The 21,605-nt window shown below is 46.7% G+C and overlaps 1 protein-coding gene across 1 annotated transcript in view; it reads left to right on the top strand.

The window, feature by feature from the left end:
• Positions 1-16,968, top strand: part of LOC119450437 (O-methyltransferase MdmC-like) — a 29,321-nt gene extending 12,353 nt beyond the window's left edge. The window contains exons 2-6 of the mRNA XM_037713881.2: positions 1,304-1,409; positions 6,852-6,970; positions 10,777-10,831; positions 14,831-14,964; positions 16,420-16,968. Of these exons, the coding sequence (XP_037569809.2) occupies positions 1,304-1,409; positions 6,852-6,970; positions 10,777-10,831; positions 14,831-14,964; positions 16,420-16,572 (567 nt within the window). The 3' untranslated portion in view covers positions 16,573-16,968. The remainder of the gene's footprint in view (positions 1-1,303; positions 1,410-6,851; positions 6,971-10,776; positions 10,832-14,830; positions 14,965-16,419) is intronic.
• Positions 16,969-21,605: the final 4,637 nt, after the last annotated feature.

Below are 21,605 nucleotides of genomic sequence, written 5' to 3'. Positions count from 1 at the left end.
TATGGTTTGCGCTATTTTCTTTCTTTAAACAAAACAAATTTCCAATTTCTGTAGTATCACTTGAGAACCATCTCTTGATGACCTTCCTGCAAAAAAATGTTTCTATACTCTTAATTATAAAAGTATGCGATGCAGACTAGAAATTTTGTTCCGCTTCACTGTTCAACGGCGTAGGTAATTATCGGGGTCAACGGCGCACTTATGCTGATTTTTGTTTATAAAGCAACGAACTTCACGGTGGTTGAACTTGATTGCAATAATACACAGGCAGCCCGATTGTTTTTGTATTACGGGGTTATTTAGAAGCTATCACGAGTCTAATAGAGGTTGAATAATTTATCATTCGCAACGTGGGTTGAAATGGAGGTTGTGAGGAAGTAATATTTAAGATTTCTGAGAGAGTTAAGGCAAAGGCCTTAGATGGCTCATATGGGTCGAAAAATCCGGCGTCTGGCTTTATGGCACCAAAATTCGTGGCACCAAAATTCATGGTGCCACCATATGTTGGTTTCGGGGTCAGTCAGAGGCAGTAATTGCTCAAAAACCAAAGTTTGGCAATTCTTCAAAAAGCATACTTCGAGGCGCATAAACGTAACTTCCCGTGGGCCAATAATACTAGTGGTGTAGATTAACCGACAAAATTTTACGGGGTACAATGCGTTAATTTTGGAGTGACAGGCCTTCGAATTTGCAAAACATGCAAGTTGTTAAAACGCTCTTTTCCACCTTTAGTGAAATAAGAATTGTATTTCAGATAATCCGTGCTAAGGAAACCCACGTGAGTAGATTGTCGCTCTATCTTTTTTTTTTTTTCGAGTAAGTGTGCCTGTTTGGCGACTGTGATTCAGGAAATGTGTACGATGCGCAGGTATACGAGTAGTTAAGTAGCGCGAAGCGAAGTTAACGTTTCATAGTAAGATAAGTATAGTAACGAAAGAGTGGTGTGGCTCGATACTTTTATACAAGATATATGTTGACGCGGATTTGCCGTTTCCTCGCTTTTTTCTTTTTTTTTCAATTATTACCGCCTATTAATTAAATAAATTCTAGGGTTTTGGCATGCCAAAGCCACGACCTGATTATGAGGCACATTGTGGTGGGGGACTCCGGAATAATGTGGACCAGGGGTTCATTAACGTGCACCTAAATCTAAGTACACGTGTGTTTGCGCATCGAAATGCGACCGCCGTGGCCGGGATTCGATCCCGCGACCTCGTGCTTAGCAGCCTAACAACATAGCCACTAAGCAACCACGGAGGATAATTCTTACCGCCTATCCTTTTCTTATGTGTTCAACATCAAGGAGACCCAGAAGCAGCGCTTTCCTGGAATGATGAGCGACACAGCGGAGCTTCAATTCTTCAACATCTTCCTCAAGGCCATTGGAGCCAGAAATTACCTGGAAATTGGTGAGTTGCTCCACATTCACATACTGTGACATTAATATTAGCAAACTCAATAAGTAGCGCAGACTGCCCATTACTCCCCACTTATTGTAAACCTTTTTTTTTTTTTTCGTGGATGCCGCCGTATTGCGTAGGCAGTGGGGCCATCTATGAGCTGTCTGCTTTTGCCACCATTGCTGGCTTGGGCAAATTCTCTGTGTTGTATGCCAACTAAAACACTAAAACTAAAGAGCTAAAGCAGCTATAAATCGCTCCGAAGCACCCGACGGCAACACATTCAGGCAGCTGCCGCGCCGGTTCCTTTAGCGTTCGATAAAAAAGGAATATACGGCATTTATTTCTCTTTAATTTGTTTCCCGACGGTGCTAATGACTCGTCCACGTTGTCTAGGCAGTAAACTTCAAGGTTACACTGGGACGGGATTATTGCGCTGCAAGAGAAACAGCGTTAGACCTTTCAGTACCTGCGAGGACTCGTTTACAAGTTGCACGAATAAATGCAAGCTGGCAGCTTTCGTGTTAAGCTCGATGGCGATAGCGAAAGCAAGACAGCGCGCACACGCACTCAAATTAAAAAGCAGTTCCTTGGCTCCGCAAAGCCACTTGACTAAAAAAAAAAAAAAAAAAAGGTCAAGTACCTACACCCCTTTATTCCTCTCACCCCTATCGTAACACTCCATTCTATTTTTATTTTTTACAACAAACACGTTTCTTTGACCCTTTCCCCCGTTTTCATGGTCAGTGGCTGAAATTCCTCCTCTGATAAAATTAGGAGAGGGTATATAGCACCGTAGGGACGTGGAGAGGGCTCCCACGAATACGGAGTTAGCGAACAGATAGTAGGTCACGAGTCTCCGTACACCCGGACCTCGCTGGTTGGTCGGAAAGGCGCTGACGTCACGCCGGTGAAGCGGCGTCCCAGCGTGGCGCTGCGACGACTGTGATCGAAAAGAAACAGAAGTTTGAAAAGCAACGCATGGCTGGGCGTCAACCGGAGGCAGCCATGACCGCAGCGGAACGAGAAAATCTATCGCGTCAACAAATTTCACAGATAATTTAGCGGATTCAGAAACTATTCGCTTACTTTGACAATCATCTTTGATGGTCGCTGTATAATTTATTTAAACCATGTTATTCACTTCGGCGCTACAGTGCTCCTTTCTGCTCCTTAGTCATCGTCGCTAAAGTGAAGTCAGTTAACTTTTCCCTTTCTTTTTTTTTTCACCGACATACAGTTAGCGAACGCACATGACACGACTTTCCGTTTGCTGGATATAACGTACAACACAGCACGTAACTGCGAAGAAATACTTTACAAATACAAGCGCCAGGGTAACGCACGGGCGTCCAATATCCCCAGTTGAACCGGGCTTGAATCGCAGGGACAACGACAAGTGTCTAGTCCTGGTGGCAGCCAATTAACTTTCTGCGCCGACCATGCCATGCGGATCACGAGCCCCGGAGGAAAAGGATCGGCCCACTCACTCTTTAGAGTGCGTTTCCTCTTGGATCAGGCCCACTGACTTGTGCGAACTAAGCGCGCAGGATTATGGACACTCCGCTTCAGTGTCGTGCAAGAGACAATGGATGGATGGATGGAAAAACTTTATTATGGTCCATTGGGTCGCGCTAGTTTCCTAGCCCGAAGCGGGCCGCTCCCACGTTGGGACCGAAATGCCTAGCCTATCGGCCGCTTCGCGGGCCCTGCAAGAAACAATGGTAGCAAAAAATAAAAATAAAAATAAGAACAGGCACTGCATATGTAGGGGCAGTAGCTCAGAATAGTCACAGGTCTCGTTGCAGAAAGAGCCCAGTTCGTCGATCACAAAATCAGTACTTGGTAAGGGTGTGCCAGCAAACGGACACGATAAATAGAAAAAATCGTGAGTCAGAGCGAGAGAGAGAAAAGTCATGAGGGAAAGGCAGGGAGGTTAACCAGGCTGAGCCCGGTGGGCTACCCTGCACTGGGGAAGGGGGAAAAGGGATTGAAAGAGATTGAAAGGAGAAGTTCACACCCTGCACATTTACAGAGTCAAGCGTTCATCGCTGAGTTTCGTCAAAGGCGGTCATACAGACCAGTGCACCTAAAAAAAAACAAAACAAAAAAAAAAAAACGCAGACGCACGAGGCCACGGGCCCAAGATCTTCTCCTCCGTAAAATGCCTGTCGTCTAAGTGCCTCAGAACAGTCCGGCAATCCTCTCATCTTCGTATCTGGGGCAGTCACATAAGAGATGTCTGGTGGTTTCCTCAACATGCACCACATGTGCTGCAGCTGGCACTGTCCGCCATTCCATTTAGGAATGAATAGGAGTTTGTAAAATAAACTCCTATTAGCAGGTGGCACAGTAATGCTTCTTCTGGATGTTTAAAACCCGGTAAAAGTTGTAATTGCATCTGTGGGCCCATGGCATATAGGCGCCGGTTGATTAACTCTGGTGTATTCCATTTTCTTAGAGTTTCATTTTCTCTGGTGTATTCCATTTTCTTAGAGTTTCTTTCATATGGGCAAGACTGGTGAGGTGCCGCGTTGCATCCGTTCTTGACAATGGTATAGAGATTCTTTCACGTTCGTCATGTGCCTCACGGGCAGCTTTGTCGGCACATTCATTGCCAGTGATGCTGCTGTGCCCATGTAGCCACTGAAATACAATGTCGTGGCCTCTGACCACCGCTTGATGGTAGCGTAATCGTATCTCTGCTACCAATTATTCATATGGGCTGCGGCGCAGAGCTGATAAGAGTGACTGTAGGGCTGCGTTTGAGTCACAGAATAGCGCATTGATTTGGTGATTGTTCGTGCACATGAAGCTCTGCGCTACGGAGGGCGGCAAGTTCAGACCCTGTCGATGCTGTGACGTGGCTGATCTTCAAGATCAGCCACGTCACAACATCGTCTTACAGAATGATGCCGACGGAATAACTACCGCACCAGTAGAGCTGGCCAGAGTCGAAGAGCCATCTGTATAAATGTGAATTCGATCAGAGTAGGAATCATGCAGCAGATGTACAGCAGCTTTATTCAGGGCACAAGTAGGCAAGTCGGACTTCTTTGTAACTGCTGGAATGAGAGCCGCACTTGTGGCTGCCGGAGACACCCCAAAGGACAAGATGGTCTTGCTGAAGTGTGATGGAAGAGAAGATCGATAGGAGGTTACAAAGCACGAAAAAGTTGCATCTGGTCTACTTTTCGAGACAGAAGCAAGGCGTTGAGACTGCTAGTCGGGAAAAGTGTCGAAGATGATTTAGAAGGGTGTCTGTGGCGACATACGTTCTGATGGGATGTTCCCTGGCGATGGCAATTGTTGCGGCTGTTGAAGCGCATCGCGGCAGGCCAATACAAGTTCTAAGTGCTTGAGCTTGCATGCTCTCAAGCACTCTGAGATTTGCCCTCTGGGCGCTTGACAATACCGGAATGCTGTAACGCAAGAAACCCATAAGAGCGCTTTGTATAGTTGCAGCATAGAACGCGCCGACGGTCCCCATGCTTTTCCGGCGATGGCTTTGAAGAGGTGACTGATCGAGAGGAGTCTCTTCCTTAGGTAGGATACATGGGGGCTCCAGGAGAGGTCGCGGTCGACAGTGATCCCTAGAAATCGATGGGTTCTTTTGTAAAAGATAGGCTGGCCATTAATAGACACAGGGTATTCAGCCATCGATTTTAGCGTGAAGGCGACTAATGCGCATTTTTCTGTTGAAACGCCGAGGCCTTGTCTCAGAAGATAAGTAGACGTCATCGCTGCAGCCTTTTGTAACCTTGCGCGTACTTGCGGGCGAGTTACTCCGGAAGCCCAGATGCAGATGTTATCTGCGTAAAGTGACAGACTGGCAGACTGTGGCAGGGATTCCGCCAGCCCAACCAGAGCCAGGTTGAACAAAACTAGGCTTAAAACGCAGCCTTGTGGAACCTCACGGCTGGGTGGAACCCCACGGTGGTCGCTAGTTTGACCATCCTCAGTGACTACAATGAAGCTCCTTTGGGTCAGGTGGCTCCGAATCCACCGGAAAGTGCGCGGCCTCCGATTTCAGCAGCCATGAGCGCGTCAAGAATTGCTTCATAGGAGACATTATCATACGCGCCCCTCACGTCTAAAAATAGCGCTACAGAGAGGCGTTTGGAGGATTTATGTTGTTGAATCGAAGACACAAGATCAATGACGTTGTCGACCGACGAACGACGACGTCGAAAACCTGTCATCGCGTCTGGATAAACATTGTAATGTTCAAGAAACCACTCGAGGCGCGTGAGGATCATCTTTTCCATCAACTTACCAACACAGCTGGCGAGAGCAATAGGCCGATAGGATTTCAGTTCAATGGCAGACTTTCCTAGCTTTAAGATTGTTACAAGACGGCTACGGCCTCCACTCAGAGTGAATAACACCGTCACTCCATGTGACATTGAGATGATGCAGCAGGATCTCTCGTGCTTCATAGTCAAGGTGGCGGAGAGCAACATACGTTATGTTGTCGGGTCCTGGCGAAGAGGAACGCCTGCAAATGGCTAGAGCAGCCTCCATTTCTTCCATGGAGAAAGGTTCGTCCGTTGCCGAAACTTGCATGAGGGGAACTTCGCAGAATTCAAGATCCTTTTGTAGCACTCTGTCACTTGCGATTTCCTCACATAATTCTTCTCTAATGTGCACTTCTCGACAGCCTCGGTGGAGAGCCAGTGCCTTAAAGGGGTGTCGTTGCTGAGGAGAACAGCGAAGGCCCTGGAGAGTTCGCCATACGCGAGAAAGCGCATTGCGGGGGTCTAACGAGTTACAGAATGATTGCCATCGTTCGTTGTCTAATTTGTCCATGCGACGACGTATTTTCTTCTGCGTTTGCTGGCATACCCTTGCCAAGTATACCATGTACCAACTTGCCCAACAAGCCACCCTTACAGAATTAGATAGAGGCGAAATGCAAAAACGCCCCTGTGCTTGCGTTGTAGTGCACGTTAAAGAACCCCAAGTGGTCAAAATGAATCCGGAGCCCTCCACTACGGCGTGCCTCATAATCAGAACTGGTTTTGATACGTAAAAACCCCAGAAAGAAGAAGAAAGAAAGAATCAGTGACCAAGCATGGAGAATAGGCGAGAAGACACGGTGTATCGAGAGCAAGAAAGTGAATGTAAAAAGGCGCATGGTGAGAATTTGCGGTAGCCGATATCGAGAAATAACTCAGGCGAGCAAAAGAGATGACACGTAGAGTCACGCTTGTAGTTTCGCACGGTGCGTGCATGCAGTTTTCCAACATGCACTAAGAAAGCAATATATAAAGCTTTATAAAGCATACCCGTATGTACAAGGAACCTAACAATTAATAGTGATAGCGGCACATGACGAGACGTACCTCTGATACTCTGACACAAATTTGTATCTGAAGCGATACCACCTTGCTCATGCGTCACCGTATACTGCACCGCTGTAGTGTTTCATTTATAACTTCTTTTATATAGGTGTATTCACCGGTGTAAGTGCATTAGCAGCTGCCCTGGCGCTTCCACCGGACGGTCGGGTCACCGGACTGGAGGTCAACGAGGAAACCGTCAACGTTGGGAGGCCATTTTGGAAAGAGGTACTAACCTCTTCTAGACTTCGCCATTCGATGTGTGTGATTGTTTTCTCTGTTTTTAATTCGCACATCTGCCTTTAATAAACGTACACAATCATCATTCCGTCTGTAACTGTACGTTTGGTGCTTTTCCACGAAGCATTGTAATGTGGATTTTTTACTGTATGAACAATGTATGCACATTAACCGAGGACTCTTCCGTGTGGCGAGGCATTAATATATTTATGCTTGAACGCCGAATGTTCTCCGCAATCGCAAATTATTGAAGCCATGCCTCAATTAATTCGAACTGTCAGCACCAACAGGAAATTGTGGCGAAAGTTACTGCACCATATGGACGGAAAGGTGCAGAAAAGCGTGTGCCGAGAATATACCTTGTTTGCGGGACTGCAACTTTTCTGGGAAATGGTTGAGCTGCGCCACACCGCGCAGCATAAACTTCTCGTCGATAAAATTGCCTCTGAAATAATTGCAAGTGCCAGCCGTTGTTTCTTTACTTTCTTTTTCACACGTATTTCGGCTGGGACTGAAATCTGCTACTCCTTAGCCCCCGCTACCCACCCCATGGATCTATAAAAATACTCCTGCTCGTAGTACGCAAAATTTTATCTCAGCATATGCCATGCTCTGTGAAGTGTATAGGGGCTACAGTATGAACGATAAAAACATCGACGACTAGATTATTTGCAATGAAAAAGAAAAGAGAAAGCCTCCACTCCTCTAAATTTCCGCAGCTCATTCTACTGTTCTACGGCGGCGTTCTCATTACTTAGTGCGCTCCACTGCAGCCATAGAGGAAAGAAACAAAACAGGAGAGGCCCTGACGTCATGTTTTTGAAGCCCGAAGTGCAGCCATGTTGGTGTGCCATCTCCCTTTGCGCCTCCAATCAGGGGTTCCGCAGCTCCCCGGAGCAGATGGGCGCGATCTTTGAACTTGCATTGTTACGAGTCGCCGGAAGTGTGTGCTCTACCCGCCGGGGTGGCTCAGTCAGCTTAGGCTCAGCGACGTCGTGCTGCTGAGCACGACGTCGCGGGATCGAATCCCGGCCCCGGCGGCCGCATTTCGAAGGAGGCGAAAAGCAAGAACGCCTGTGTGCTTGCGTTGTAGTCCACGTTAAAGCACCCCAGGTGGTCAAAACTAATCCGGAGCCCTCCACTACGGCGTGCCTCATAATCAGAACTGGTTTTGGCACGTAAAACCCCAGAAAGAAGTGTGTGCTGCTGACGTGCTTCAAAACAAAGCCTACGAAACTTCAGTAGCAGTTTTAGTGAAGCAGATGCGCTCCTGTGTTTTTCCGTGGCACGTTGAAGAAGACAACGAAGACCCGCGCCGTGATTGCTTGAGTCTATCTGTTACTTTCTGACACTCACACTCACCGACCCAAAATGCAATTTTCAAGCTCACACACCACACTCTAAAGTCAGCTTTTCTCGCGAACAAAAGGTGCTGCGAGAAAGACACCGTCGGAAAAAATTGGCTGTGGTTTAGCTGTGGTTAAACCTAGTGGAGTAGCGCTACAGACCTCCGGCTGCGCTTAGGCGTCTATCGGCATCGCTTTCACGGCGTTTGGCCAACCGTTCGGCACGCTCCTCTTGAGTCTCTTCAGCGCGCTGTCCCCTCTTCATTTCTACGGCGATCCCTGGCCTCCTTCAGGCTGGCCGACTTCTCACCATCCATACTGCGGCCTCAACTATGACTGCGGCGACTCGAACAGCTGCGGGGTGTGACGTCATACAGAGGGCGCCGCGAGCGCCCAACGGCTAAGGCCCCTTGATCTTTACCAACGGCTACCAACGGCAGGAGCCATGGAGGAAGGAAAAACTGAGGAGGGGCCCTGACGTCGCTTTTTGTGAAGCTAAGTGACGCCGGAAGTCGGCGTTACTCCGCCATCATGTCTGGCATGCATATTCTCCTCTCTCGCCTACATTCCTCGCCTTCGGCACGCAGCCACGCCGGGCTGCGCGCACGTTCGCGTGCCGTAGTGATCCGACCAAGGGATCCAATAGCGATGTATTCCATCGCGATACGACCTATGGCAAGTCCATCTGCAATTCATGAGAACGAACAGGTATGCTGGTCGTGGCTTTATAGGAATCGTTTTGCTTTATTGAATACGTTTCGGGCGGCCACGCACCGCGCAGATGTGACTAGTCATAGCGCGCCGACGAACTGTCGGGCAGAAGAGAACGTCATTACGCGTTTAAATACACCCACTGCGGCCTGAGGTATATTGTTCTCACGGTAAGAGAAGCTTCACGGAAACAAAGTTCTGCGGTGCCGAACAGTAAGCGCATATGCGCATATGCGTGCGGCTAGTGGGTTGACTGGGCCTACGTGCGACCATCAGCCGTTTGATGTGCTCACCGTCGTACGTTCTTATGTCGAGTCGTGTTCACTCTTTCACCGCATCCGCCAACCTTGACTCCCCTGCGCCCCTCGAGCACACGAATAAGATTACTGCAGTGAGTGGGTTTCGTCCCTTCTTTCCCAACCTCCACATGGCTTTTTTCCGCGCCACAAACAGCGGACGATGTCGTCCGCTGTCAAAAGCAGGAATACTGCGCAGCTGTCACTGAAGTGCAAGGCTTTTATCGTACATATTCTGGAAGCACAGCGGTTCCAGTCTGTGATGCCACGTTAGCATGAATCCACCGAAGACGTCAAATATATTAACAGGTCGTCCTTCGTCCGTGGCGTACGGCGTTGCTTGCGCGCTCGTTTCACGCTTTTTATTTCTTCCAGTCCCTCCTGGCCCCAACAACAGCTGGGAGAGCACGGTCTAGATAACAGCGGAATAAAACACGGAGGCTAACGCAATCCTTGCACGCACGACGCCTTTGCCATGGTACGAAACCTACGGAGCAACACGCGCGAATGCACAGAACCATAACAAAGCCGCCACTGTGGCCGAAGGATATGTCCGCTATAGCGAAAAAATACCACGTGACTTCCTCCACACTTTTTTCCTAGCGTGCGGAGGGTGTAGGGCCTCTCAGTTTTTTCCTTCCTCCATGGCAGGAGCGGTGGCCGCGCGGCGACCGCGACGAGGCGAGTTGACGGAGAATCGAGGCCCGTGGTGTGATGTCACACAGAGGGTGCGGACTAGCGCGCCAGCTTTGGCGGTTGCCAGGCAACGGTGGACGCGCGCCTTAGGAGCGGTGGCCCCGCGGCGACCGCGACGAGCCTAACGAGCCGAGTCGCCGGAGAATCGAGGCCCTTGGTGTGACGTCACACAGAGGGCGCGGCGAGCGCCCAACGGTAGGAGCGGTGGCCGCGCGGCGACCGCGACGAGCCGAGTTGCTGGAGAATCGAGGGCCGTGGTGTGACGTCACAGTGCGGCCACGGCTCAAAGTGCGGCAACGGCGAAGAGGCGAAAACCTGGCGTAATGTAGCTATCGCTACAAAATCTTATCTCACCTTTCAGAGGCCGATAGCAACAGCGAAAGCTTCAGGAGCACGGTTGCTATGGCAACGTTGACATTTGGGGTACCCGTCCCAGTGCGCCTTTGCGAAAAACAACACGTGACTTCCGCCACACTATCTCCAATACGACCTTGGTGGCCGGGGCCTCTCCTGGGTTTCCTGCCTCCATGTCTGTAGCGCATGCATCGCATCCTGTGTTATCGGAACAAACGCCATCTGTTTTCACTGTGACTGCGTTGTATTTATTTCTCTTAGATTTCATAGTAATGACCTGATAATGGCGATCTCTGTGTGTCCAGTTTCTAAATGCGCAGTTCCTGAACTGCACGCGCGTAGTTCGTACAATGGCAAACAATCTTATCGAAACTTTTCTATTTATACATAGGCTGGCGTCGACGGCAAGATTGACATCGTCATTGGTGACGCAAAGAAGTCTCTAGGCAAGTTGGGATATTCGCTTTCCGATGCCCCCCCCCCCCCCCCTCTCCTTTCAAATTTTTGTTTTGTTTCCGCGTGTGGTGTTTACTTGGGGTGCCAGTGCTCTAGCTTTATTGTTTCACGCTTGCATTGAGTCTCAAATTTTGAAGCAGCAATACAGTATGGAGTGTGAAACGCAATGCCAATGCCAACGCTGAGACAACTGGCGAAACACAACAGAAAAGGCTTGCACACACGTTTTCCGTAGCATCACATCTGAATGTCCCCGATTCATGCTTGGCAGATAGAAAAACGCAAAAAATACAGTGATGATTTAGCTGGTACATTGCGCTTTGTTTTTCCACTGCAGACGTTTTCAAAGAAAGGCAGCCGAAATCGATAGGCCAGGACAGATCGTGGTTTTATCGTTTTTCCGATCGCTCTTTATTATGTGTGGAAAGCCCAGATTATGACTAAAGATATTTGTAGGAAGTTAGCGCCTGTGTGCTCTTTCTTTCTCGGCTCAATTTATTGTAAATCTTGTGCAGAGCGACCCTGAAAAATAGAAGCGCCCCAGGTTTACTGTTAAAATATAACGGCAATTTGAAAACGCATTTTTTAAACACATAGATGTTCCGTTTTTGTCCAATTAGATGCACGATTAATTGTAGAAAATTTTTCCTCAACAATTGCGTTCCTCCGCGGTCTCTGAAAAGATCTAGTGAAAATTGTAACCCAACCGAATGCATGTGAATCCGAAATTGAAGATACTAATTTCACGTGTAACATAAAAGTACTCGAATCCTCTAGTATTTTCTTATTTACTTAACGTTGATATTGGGTTCAAACAATCAATAAGGGCTCAAAAGCATTTCCGGCATGTTTCCGTCTGTGATACAGAAAAGCTCTCACTTGGAGGACGGACTACGTTTCAAACATGTTGTGTCCTCTCTACAGTCTTTCTTGGGGTAAATGTATGGCGAATTGTCTTTCTTGTGTTTACACATTGGTTTTCTCATTCATACTAGTAGCTGAAGTGCAATATTGAAGTGAAAGACGAGGGAAATGAAAGTTTGTCGAGAATCAATGCATGAAAATCAGTGTCCGAAGGACTCGGTGACAAAGTTACTTGAATAAATGCGTTGAAATTTGGTAATCAATGTGGGCGGTGGCTGCAGCACACTGGAATCAAGCTCTGCACTGGAAGAGTTAATAATAGATTTTCGCATGATGTCAAACGTTGTTTAGCCCTGAATGAGCGCTTCAATAGTTCAAACGGACAAAGGGCAACCAAAATACGTGAATCTTCTGACTCTCTAGTTTGATGTATATGACGCTGTCGGTCAATTCAGCAGTGTCAAGAGAAAGACACCTGTTGCGCTGAAATCAGCTGGAAGATAACCCAGTATTTACACAATAACAACTTGTCTAACCATTCAACGGCTGCTCAATGTGAATGCCTCCCACTACAGTACTGATGCTTCAGAATAAGCTAGAAAAAGAAATATTGGCAAAATTGGACTAAAATGAGATTCAGGGGGAGACAAGTTGCGAATTCGTAGAATTTTAGCTCTCCTGATTGTTCTTGGGGAGTGCTGCAGGTGTTAAAAATCTTCTTAGCAGATTTTCTCGGAACCCCTTGCTTCGCAGTTGTTTGATACGCCAACAAGAATAACTATTCTTATAATAAATATTGTTTAATGATACCGTGTACATTTATTTCTCACATCGTTGGCTGTGCAATAAACCATGAAAAAGAAAATCGCACAACTTTAGATATGGCTTCATTTTATAGCAAAGCATATCTACGAGACGTTTTTTTTTTATTTCATCATTACGCTCTCAGGATTTTTCAGATAGAATTAGGTTTGGTTCATTGCTTACATCGGTGCCTCTTCTATGTGACTGCGAAAAGTTGCTTTGTTATAGCAAGATAAATCTAGGTTATAAGTGCAGGTGTGAAACCGAGATTTCTTAACAATTGCTAAAAATAAAGAAACAAAAAAACATGATCGATTTGCCTAAAAATATGTGCTCTATAGGATAGATTTATGAATTAAATGAAAACGATGTTTGGCAGATAGAAAATGAAAAATGCAGTGACGTGACTCCCCTTCTGACTATTCTTCAAAAACAAATATATTTTTTTCCGAACTTCGCTGGCACTTAAAGCTTAATTTCATAATTTGAAGTTGACCAAGAACATCTCGCAAAATCGACTATAACTGAAGCACCTCAGCGGCACGTTCAATATAGTGACTCCATCCTCCAGTTCTTGGAGTTCCAAAAAATAAAATGAAATACGTATGTATTTATACGCTTCTGCAGCGTCTGCAAGAAAATCGCTGTGATTTGAAGCCATCTCGCTCTGGGCCTTTTGTTGGCTGTGCAAAACGGAGCATTGAAATTTCAGTTATTTGTTTATGAAATGCTACAGCAACCTTTTTTATTACAGTACTGGAATGCATGCACGTCGATTCACGTGTCGTGATGAACTGTTTTTTCCAGAGTCAGATGCAAAGGCGTCTGATAGTAAGCCTGTGTGCCAACAATTACTGCAGTTATTAAGTCCGATTAGCAGGAGAGGGAAAGAGAAAGAAATGAGTGAGATAGGCAGGGAGGTTAGCTAGGTTCGAGACCGATTTGCTATACCGTATCCTGGAATAGCGGAGTAACGAGATATACAAGATGATAGAACAGATAAAGTAAAATTGAATTCGGCCGTAGACGCGAGCAAGCACGCAATTAATCCTAGAGCCTGCCACACAGTTCGCATAGTATAGTTTGCATGTTCTCGCTTTTTCTTTCGGCGTGGAAAAATTTCCTTCGGCATGGAAAACTCGTTAATCAATTGTATCAGGCTCCCGGTGCTACACTTCCAAAAGGAGAATAAATGATCCTGTGGTTATTGTTGAATTTGTAAATAGTTCACTTAATGTATTCACCAATGGCAACTGCTTGTCAATTCAGCTGCAGTTAACGGCAAAAAACCTTTCGGTGGCACACAGGGAACACACACAGGTCTCGTGGCGCGGACTCATGCGTCCGGACGTGCACCTAATAAATTAGTAATGCAATGTTGAAAATATTACAGAGGAGGCAGGTAACAAAGCACGAGCGACAGTCGTTGGTGAAACCAACTCCAAGGACAATGCGTTCTAGCGCTCGACGCACGCACGCACGCGAAGTAGTGACGTAGTTAGTCAGGGGTCAGCTGTTTTAACACACGTTGTAGCAGGTGAGTGCAGTTGCCTTTTACTAACCTAGTCGAGCCGAGATTCGCCGTCGCCAGCAATTTGACCTTCATTTGACCGCAGCTGCGCCGTAGCCTTGGCAGCGCATCACGTGACTCGCCGCGCCGAGCTCTGCCGCCGCCGGCTTGGCGCATGCGCTTTCCGCATCTGGGTCGCTGCCTGACCACGTGACTCGCCGCGCGCCTGGAACGCCGCGCTCCCTATGGATGAGAGCGATCCGCCCCTTCTACCACTCTTCCTACTTTCTGTCCCCTCATTTCCCGCCCCTCAGATGCTGAGCCGTGCTCCCTATAAGGATTGCAGAAGCATGCATCTCTTCTTTACCTCAACCTGTACTACTACTACTCGCCATGGATGAGAGCGAGGTCGGGCCGTCTTCTCTGAGCGTTGTGCGGGAGCGGGAGGCTTTGAGCCGTCGTCGGCAAGCGGCGTCTGACCACTCCGCGGATATCGCTCGGCGAGCTGCTTCACTGGAGAGGGTCCGAATTGTCAAGCGCGCGAAGCTAGCGTTGGAGACTGAGGAAGAGCGAGCCGTTTGGCTCGCAAAACGCTTAGACTTGTCGGCTTATAATTTATACCTGGCTTAACGATGTGTGTATACCTAAGTGTAATAATTACAGCTAAATCAAAGGTTAGCCAAATGAAACCAAGACTTAAGCAGGCTAAACCAAGCTTTCGCTTTCCGTATCCAGGCTTAGCTGAGCTAAGCCGTAGCCAATTTTTGAAGACACAGCTTGTAATCCTCTCGTGTCGGCTTTCATATCGCAGATGATCTGATCGCTCAAGGCAAATCGAACTTCTTCGACTTCATTTTCATCGATGCTGACAAGAAGTCCGTGGACGATTACTACGAAAGGAGTCTGCAGCTTGTCAGACGCAAAGGCATCATCGCTGTCGACAATGTGAGTTGCCAGTCACTTTAAACTTGAAGGTAATTAACGGTGCTGTGTACAAAAAGAAGGCGAGAGAAGACGAACCCTCACTCGTTGAATCGGCGAACTCTAGTCTAGTCATGAGCGAATGCTTCTCTACTCTCGTCTTGGTCAATTTTTGAGATGTACCAACCGGCCCGATTCAACACGTGACTCCAATAGGTGCTTTCACGTAACCTGAGTCTAGGTGGCACGGATGGATTGCGTGACGTATTCCGAGTGTGTTGGTTTAATTACACTACGTAGTTCTCCGGTCCTTCTTCATACACATTGCGAAGGATTGGAATGCCCTCGCTTCTGACATCGTGTTGCACTGCCAAGCCGCCACCTTCAAAAAGTGCATTGAAGAACGTTTCTTGTTATCAAAGACCCACCCCTCATGTAATACGCCTTAAGTGGGCATTTGAGGAACAATAATAAAAAAGCAACGACAACTGTATTGTAAAAAAAAGTCGCAGTATCGCGACTTTTTTTGCTATCGATTGCGATAGCAAATTAGTGGACAACTATACAAAGTAACAATAGTAGTTTTATCGGCCGTATAAACTGGTAAACATAGGCACACGAACTAAATCTACAAGCATGGTATCATGCGCGCACAAGCAAACATGAATGCATCTCACTCGATGACCCCGGAAACTCGGTGTCAAAACGCCGCTGGAGTGAGTCAGAGCAGCATGCAGCAGCAGCGAGCGAATTGAGCTTCGTGCTGGCGCTCGCATCAACGCGATCTTAGCCGCGAAAACGCAGGGAGGGCGTTCTGTGCCCCCGCCGCAGATGGCTTTCAAGATACCGTCGCGCGGGCGGGCGCTCGCGGCGCAAAACACGCCCCCCTTAACCCCCCACCCCCCTACCCTTCCGGCCCGGCGGGAACGCGCGGCCGCAGTAAAGCGCGGCCCCTCCACTTTCCTACCCTCCCTCCGGAGCGATGTGCGCGACTGGCAGCCTGCGCGCTTTCTTCCCGCTTCCCGCCCTTGTGTGCGCGAGCCGCGATGGCCAAGTATGCATCGTATGCATCGCCATAGATGCATACCTATGCATACTAACGTATGCATCGTCATAGTGAAATTCCAAGTTGAATCTAACCTATTTCATTGTTAATCGTATTAATAATTTTATTCTTCTCTGATCGCCTCAATTATAAATGTATACACATATTTTCTTTTTTTTTCTATGCTCTATTAGAATCACTGTTTACTGAATCGTCTTGGATTTTACTCGCTTCAATTTATTCATCAAAATTGTGGATTTCTAAATTTATTCGCCTAGCACATATGTAAAATCTGCCCAACTTTTGGCCAATCTCCGTGAGTGGGTATGTGCCAAATACTTTAAGGGCATCATCATCATCATCAACAGCAGCAATGACGTAGAAGAAATCACTTGCGTAACTGCGTATGTACTCGCGGCGGCGCGATTGCGCAGGTCCTGTGGCACACGAGAGTGTTCGACCCAACCGTCAACGACCCCGAGACCGAGGCCATCCGGCGGCTGAACCGCAAGCTAGCGACCGACGAGCGCGTCGAGATCAGCTTTGTCACCGTGGGCGACGGCGTCACGTTCACCCTCAAGAAATGAACGCGCCCGTCGACAACGCCAGCGCCACTCTTAATACCCCACTCACACTGGGCACTCTCAGAGGTCACAATCGAGCCTGATAGGAATAGAATTTCTCAATTAACCCCTTTGCACAAACCGCACAAGGAAGCCAATTGCGATCGAGAATTTTGATTCCGATCGAGCTCGATAACGATCGAAAGTACCCACCGTGTGTCTAGACGGGGTAATATATGTCCAAACTCCAGGCCTCGCGCCGGTGATCGAGCTTGGACGGAGGAGGGTCACTGTGGTCGATTTCCTGTGCACTGAATGACCAAATGCGTGCACAAGCACTTTATCACCGCTGTTATACAGCGGCTTCGATAAACTTTGTACAATACAACAAGAATAGTGGCGCCGTTTATCGTGCATGCGATCGTTTATCGTTCACCAATAAATGACATTCCGTTTGCTGCTTTTCTGCTTTTTTTTTTCTTTTGCTTTTGTAGCTTTCTTTTTTCGCTCCGTCGTGCAATGCAGCTGTAGCTGCTGTACTGCGGCATACACTCGCACGCCTCGAGTTAATTAGAAGCAAAATGACACCGTATTATTTGGACTGAATTCTTAATACGAAATGAAATATTGGCGCCTCTTTTACAGGCATCGGTTTATTTTTTTATTTGAAGTACGTTACAGGCCTGTAGGGCATTGTGGAATGGGAGCGTCAAAATCCCAACAGTGCATTGACAACCAGATTAAAAAAAAATACAACCCATCGTAAATAAAATTTGAGCACATAATCGCAGTACAGATGAGGAGACCCAGCAATTCGGAAATAAGAAGAAATATGGTAAACAGGAACTTGCAGGTTAAGAAAGAAGCTCGAGAACAAGTTAAGGACCGCACAAAGAGCGATGGAACGAAAAATGCTAGGCCTAACGTTAAGAGACAGGAAGAGAGCGGTGTGGATCAGAGAACAAACGGGGATAGCCGATATCCTAGTTGACAATAAGCGGAAGAAATAGAGCTGGGCAGGCCATGCAATGCGTAGGATGGATAACCGGTGGACCATTAGAGTTACTGAATGGGCACCAAGAGAAGGGAAGCGCAGTTGAGGACGGCAGAAAACTTGGTGGGGTGATGAAGTTAGGAAATTTGCAGGCGCACGTTGGAATCGGCTAGCGCAAGACAGGGGTAATTGGAGATCGCAGGGAGAGGCCTTCGTCTTGCAGTGGACATAAATAGACTGATGATGATGATGGTACACAGGTATAATAAAAATAGCATGGCGCATGGATAAGTGCACAATTCATCAAAGCATGTCAGAGCACGATGTAAGGCAAACAAAATGTAACAAAAAAGGAAAACGAAATGCTTAACAGGAAATCTGAAAAAAAAAGACACTTCAAATTTCAAAATATGAACCGATACATGCTAAACGACGGCTTCAGTCAAATTTGTGAGTTGGTGATGAAATGCATCAGGATTACACAGAGATGCGATGTTCTCTTGTAGGTTATTCCATAATGTGGTGGCTCGTGGAAGTGCTGGTGAATTAAAAGCTAAACTGTCACCATAGATGCGTGTAAAACTCAAATGATTGTATAATCTTTTGGACTTGCAATATGGGACATCGAGGTTAAATGAACATAATTTATTGGAGTGTACATATTTTGGAAAAATGTTAGTAGAGCGATGTCACGGCGTGTGCCTAAAGATTGGAGAGAAAGATCAGTTTGAATATGAGTGACGCTTGAATGGTAGTTATAGTTTCTTAAAATGAATAGTGCTGCCCTATTTTGGATGGATTCTAATGCGGTGACCATGTTATGATAGGGAGACCAAATGGAGGATGCAAACTCAAGCTGTGGGCGAACAAATAGTAAGGTAAGCTAGCTTGCGATTATTAGCACGGGAATCTCTGAGGTTACGGCGTATGTACTCTAACGACGTTGAGGCGACGGCACGTATGGATGTGATATGAATGGACCATGAATGGACCATCAACTCGGCTGCAAAACGATGAAGAGGCCAAGTCGACACGCTGTCACGCTCCGCTCAGTCGGCTTTGTAGCGGAGCGAGGGATGCGGTCTTCGTATCGCTGCCGGTATGAGCGTTGTGCGCAAGCGCAATAGCGTCCCCGCTAAGCGGTTGTGTGGCATTTGCTAGCATATGCCGGTCTGAGCGGAGCGGACAGCAAGCGCTCAGCTAAAACACTCCATTATATGTTCTAGCATTTTGCAGCAAATGCACGTAAGAGATACAGGACGGTAAATCTTCAATTGACGTTTTGTTTCCAGTTTTAAATATAGGTATTACTTTAGCTATCTTCCAGTCAGAGGGTAGTATTCTAGCAGTTAACGATTGCTGGAAAATGCGAAATAAAAATTTACTAGACACTGAAATGGTATTTATTTTAGAATTAATGCCATCAATACCGACTGAAGCAGATACCTTAAGGTTATTTATGAGACACATGATGCCTTCTTCAGTTATTTCGATGGGTGTCATGAAGTAGTAATTAAGATCGGGAACTTTGGAAAGATTAGAGTGATCTTCGGAAGTGAACACAAATGAGAAGAAGGTGTTGAATATTGGTGGGCACTAATTGTGTGGGATGGGGGTGTCGTTACTTTGTAGGGAAAATGGAACTATAGCGTCACGATCAGGGCATATTTGCTTCCAAAACTTTTTAGGATTAGTTTTGATAACTGATGGAACATCATGTGCAAATTATTTATCTTTCTCGGTGGATAAAGCAGAGCAATAGGTTTTTAGACAGACATTGCATTTATCCCAAGCTGAACGGGTACCCGCACGCTTTGCGGTTTGGTATAACCGCTTTTTAAATGCGACGCATTTCTTGGCGAACATTTGCTACTTTGACAGTATCTATCTATCTATCTATCTATCTATCTATCTATCTATCTATCTATCTATCTATCTATCTATCTATCTATCTATCTATCTATCTATCTATCTATCTATCTATCTATCCGCCTACGACTTTTTGCTCTCATGGTCGTTTCATTAACTTGGTGTGTACCAAAATTGGCATACTATGACAGAGTATATGACGAACATAAATGATATGTCATGAGATGCATTGGTGTGTACCAAAATTGGCATACTATGACAAGAGTATATGACGAACATAAATGATATGTCATGAGATGCATGTCATGTAGGTCATGAAATAGCCGTCTACGTCTTGGTGCTCTCATGGTCGTTTCGTTAACTTGGTAGGTACCAAAATTAGTATAGTATGACAGGAGTGTATGACGAACATAAGTGATAGGTCATGACATAAATGTCATGACTTGCGTGTCATGTAGGTATGACAGTGACCCAGCGAAAAAGATTAACACTCAAAAACCACTGAAATGGGTTTGGACGTGGGTACTAAGTGAAGGAAACACTACACGATGCCCGTAGAAGTCATAGTCATGAGCATGACTCAGCAAAAATGACAATGACTCAGCGAAAGAATATTAACACTCAAAAATCACTGGAATGGGTTCGGACGTGGACACTAAGTAAAGGAAACATTAAAGGATGGTGGTAGAAGTCATAGTAATGAACATGACTCAGTAAAATGACAGTGACTCAGCGAAAAAAAGATTAATACTCAAAAACCACTGGAATTGGTTCGGACGTGGGCACTAAGTGAAGAAAACACTAAAGGATGATGGTAGAAGTCATAGTCATGAGCATGACTCAGCAAAAGTGCAAATGGCTCAGCGAAGAAAACATTAACACTCAAAAACACTGAAATGGGTTCGGACGTGGGCACTAAGTGAGGGAAACACTAAAGGATGGTGATAGAAGTCATATTCAAAAGTATGAATAAGGCTTTCGTCCTAAGGTCTCTTAGGTGTAGCTAAAGGGACTCCTGAGGACTCATGACATGAATGTCATGACATGCGTGTCAAGTAGGTTATGAAAGAGCCGCCTACGTCTTGGTGCTCCCACGGTCGTTTCGTTAACTTGGTAGGCTCCCAGCACACTGCTTCGCATAACATCGATTCCCACAGGGCGTGGGATCTGCCGGCTTTTTATTGCGATAGCAATTATATGGACACTCCAAAGCAGATTTCTGCCGTCGGCGTCGCCGTCGCCGTCGCCGTGAGGTTCCGTATGACGTCATTTGGAGAAGAAATCGTCGCCGCGCGCCGAACGCTGTATGTACGAGTGAAAGGGCGCGAGGGGCGCGTCTTTCACGGGGAGTGAACGCACGGCGGAGAACAAACGCGCGTTCTGCGCCGTGCTCGCTTAAGGGCTGCAGAAGTAGGCGTCTCTTTTCTCCTTTACAATCACCATATATGTAGAGCAAACGCACCTTCTTCCGACGAGCGAGAAGCCGTGGGGGAGGGGGAGGGAAGGGAGGCGACGTTTAGCTGCGGCACCCAGTGCCTATTTATATCAGAGGCTCCGGCAACAGTCACCAACGCCGCACGCATTTTGTGCGAACGCGGGCAAAACGCCGACGGCGTCGACAACCGTGCTGTCTGTTGCCGGTGCTGCTGCATGTCCAAGTTTGTACAGCGGATAAAACTACTATCCTTACTCCGTATAGCTCTCTACTAAGTTGCTATCGCAATTGATGCTTCGCCTTTCGGGTGAAACTGCGACAACTTTTTTCTTTCCAGCGCGCTCCGACCGCCATTCTCGGGCCTGTGCGACGAAAGTGCTGTACGCACAAACTGATCAAACGTGTTAGGGACAAGAACTTCGTTGTGATGGCATGCTGCTGCACATTAACTTGCCACAGCCGACAAGGCGAGGGCAAACGCTTGCTGCACACTTGGTATTTTCGCCGTCTCGCATCATCGCATTGCTACTAAAGCTTGGGGAACTTAAACGCTGAAAATTTGGTACACAAGGAGAAGTTTATTGTCATCTCTATATTTTTTACAATTCACAGGTGTAACACCATTCATTTTTCTTGATATACTGGTATCTGTTTACATACTATTACACACAATTATACACTAGGCATTTGTAACATAAAATTTGATTAGTTTCGAACAGTTATACAATGTTTAGGCTATTATATTGTACTTTCGTTCAA

The sequence above is a fragment of the Dermacentor silvarum genome, chromosome 4, assembly GCF_013339745.2.
Source record: "Dermacentor silvarum isolate Dsil-2018 chromosome 4, BIME_Dsil_1.4, whole genome shotgun sequence".
NCBI classification, from domain to species: domain Eukaryota; kingdom Metazoa; phylum Arthropoda; class Arachnida; order Ixodida; family Ixodidae; genus Dermacentor; species Dermacentor silvarum.
The sequence above is the reverse complement of the archived record's forward strand: the minus strand, read 5'-3'. Positions and strand labels throughout refer to the sequence as shown.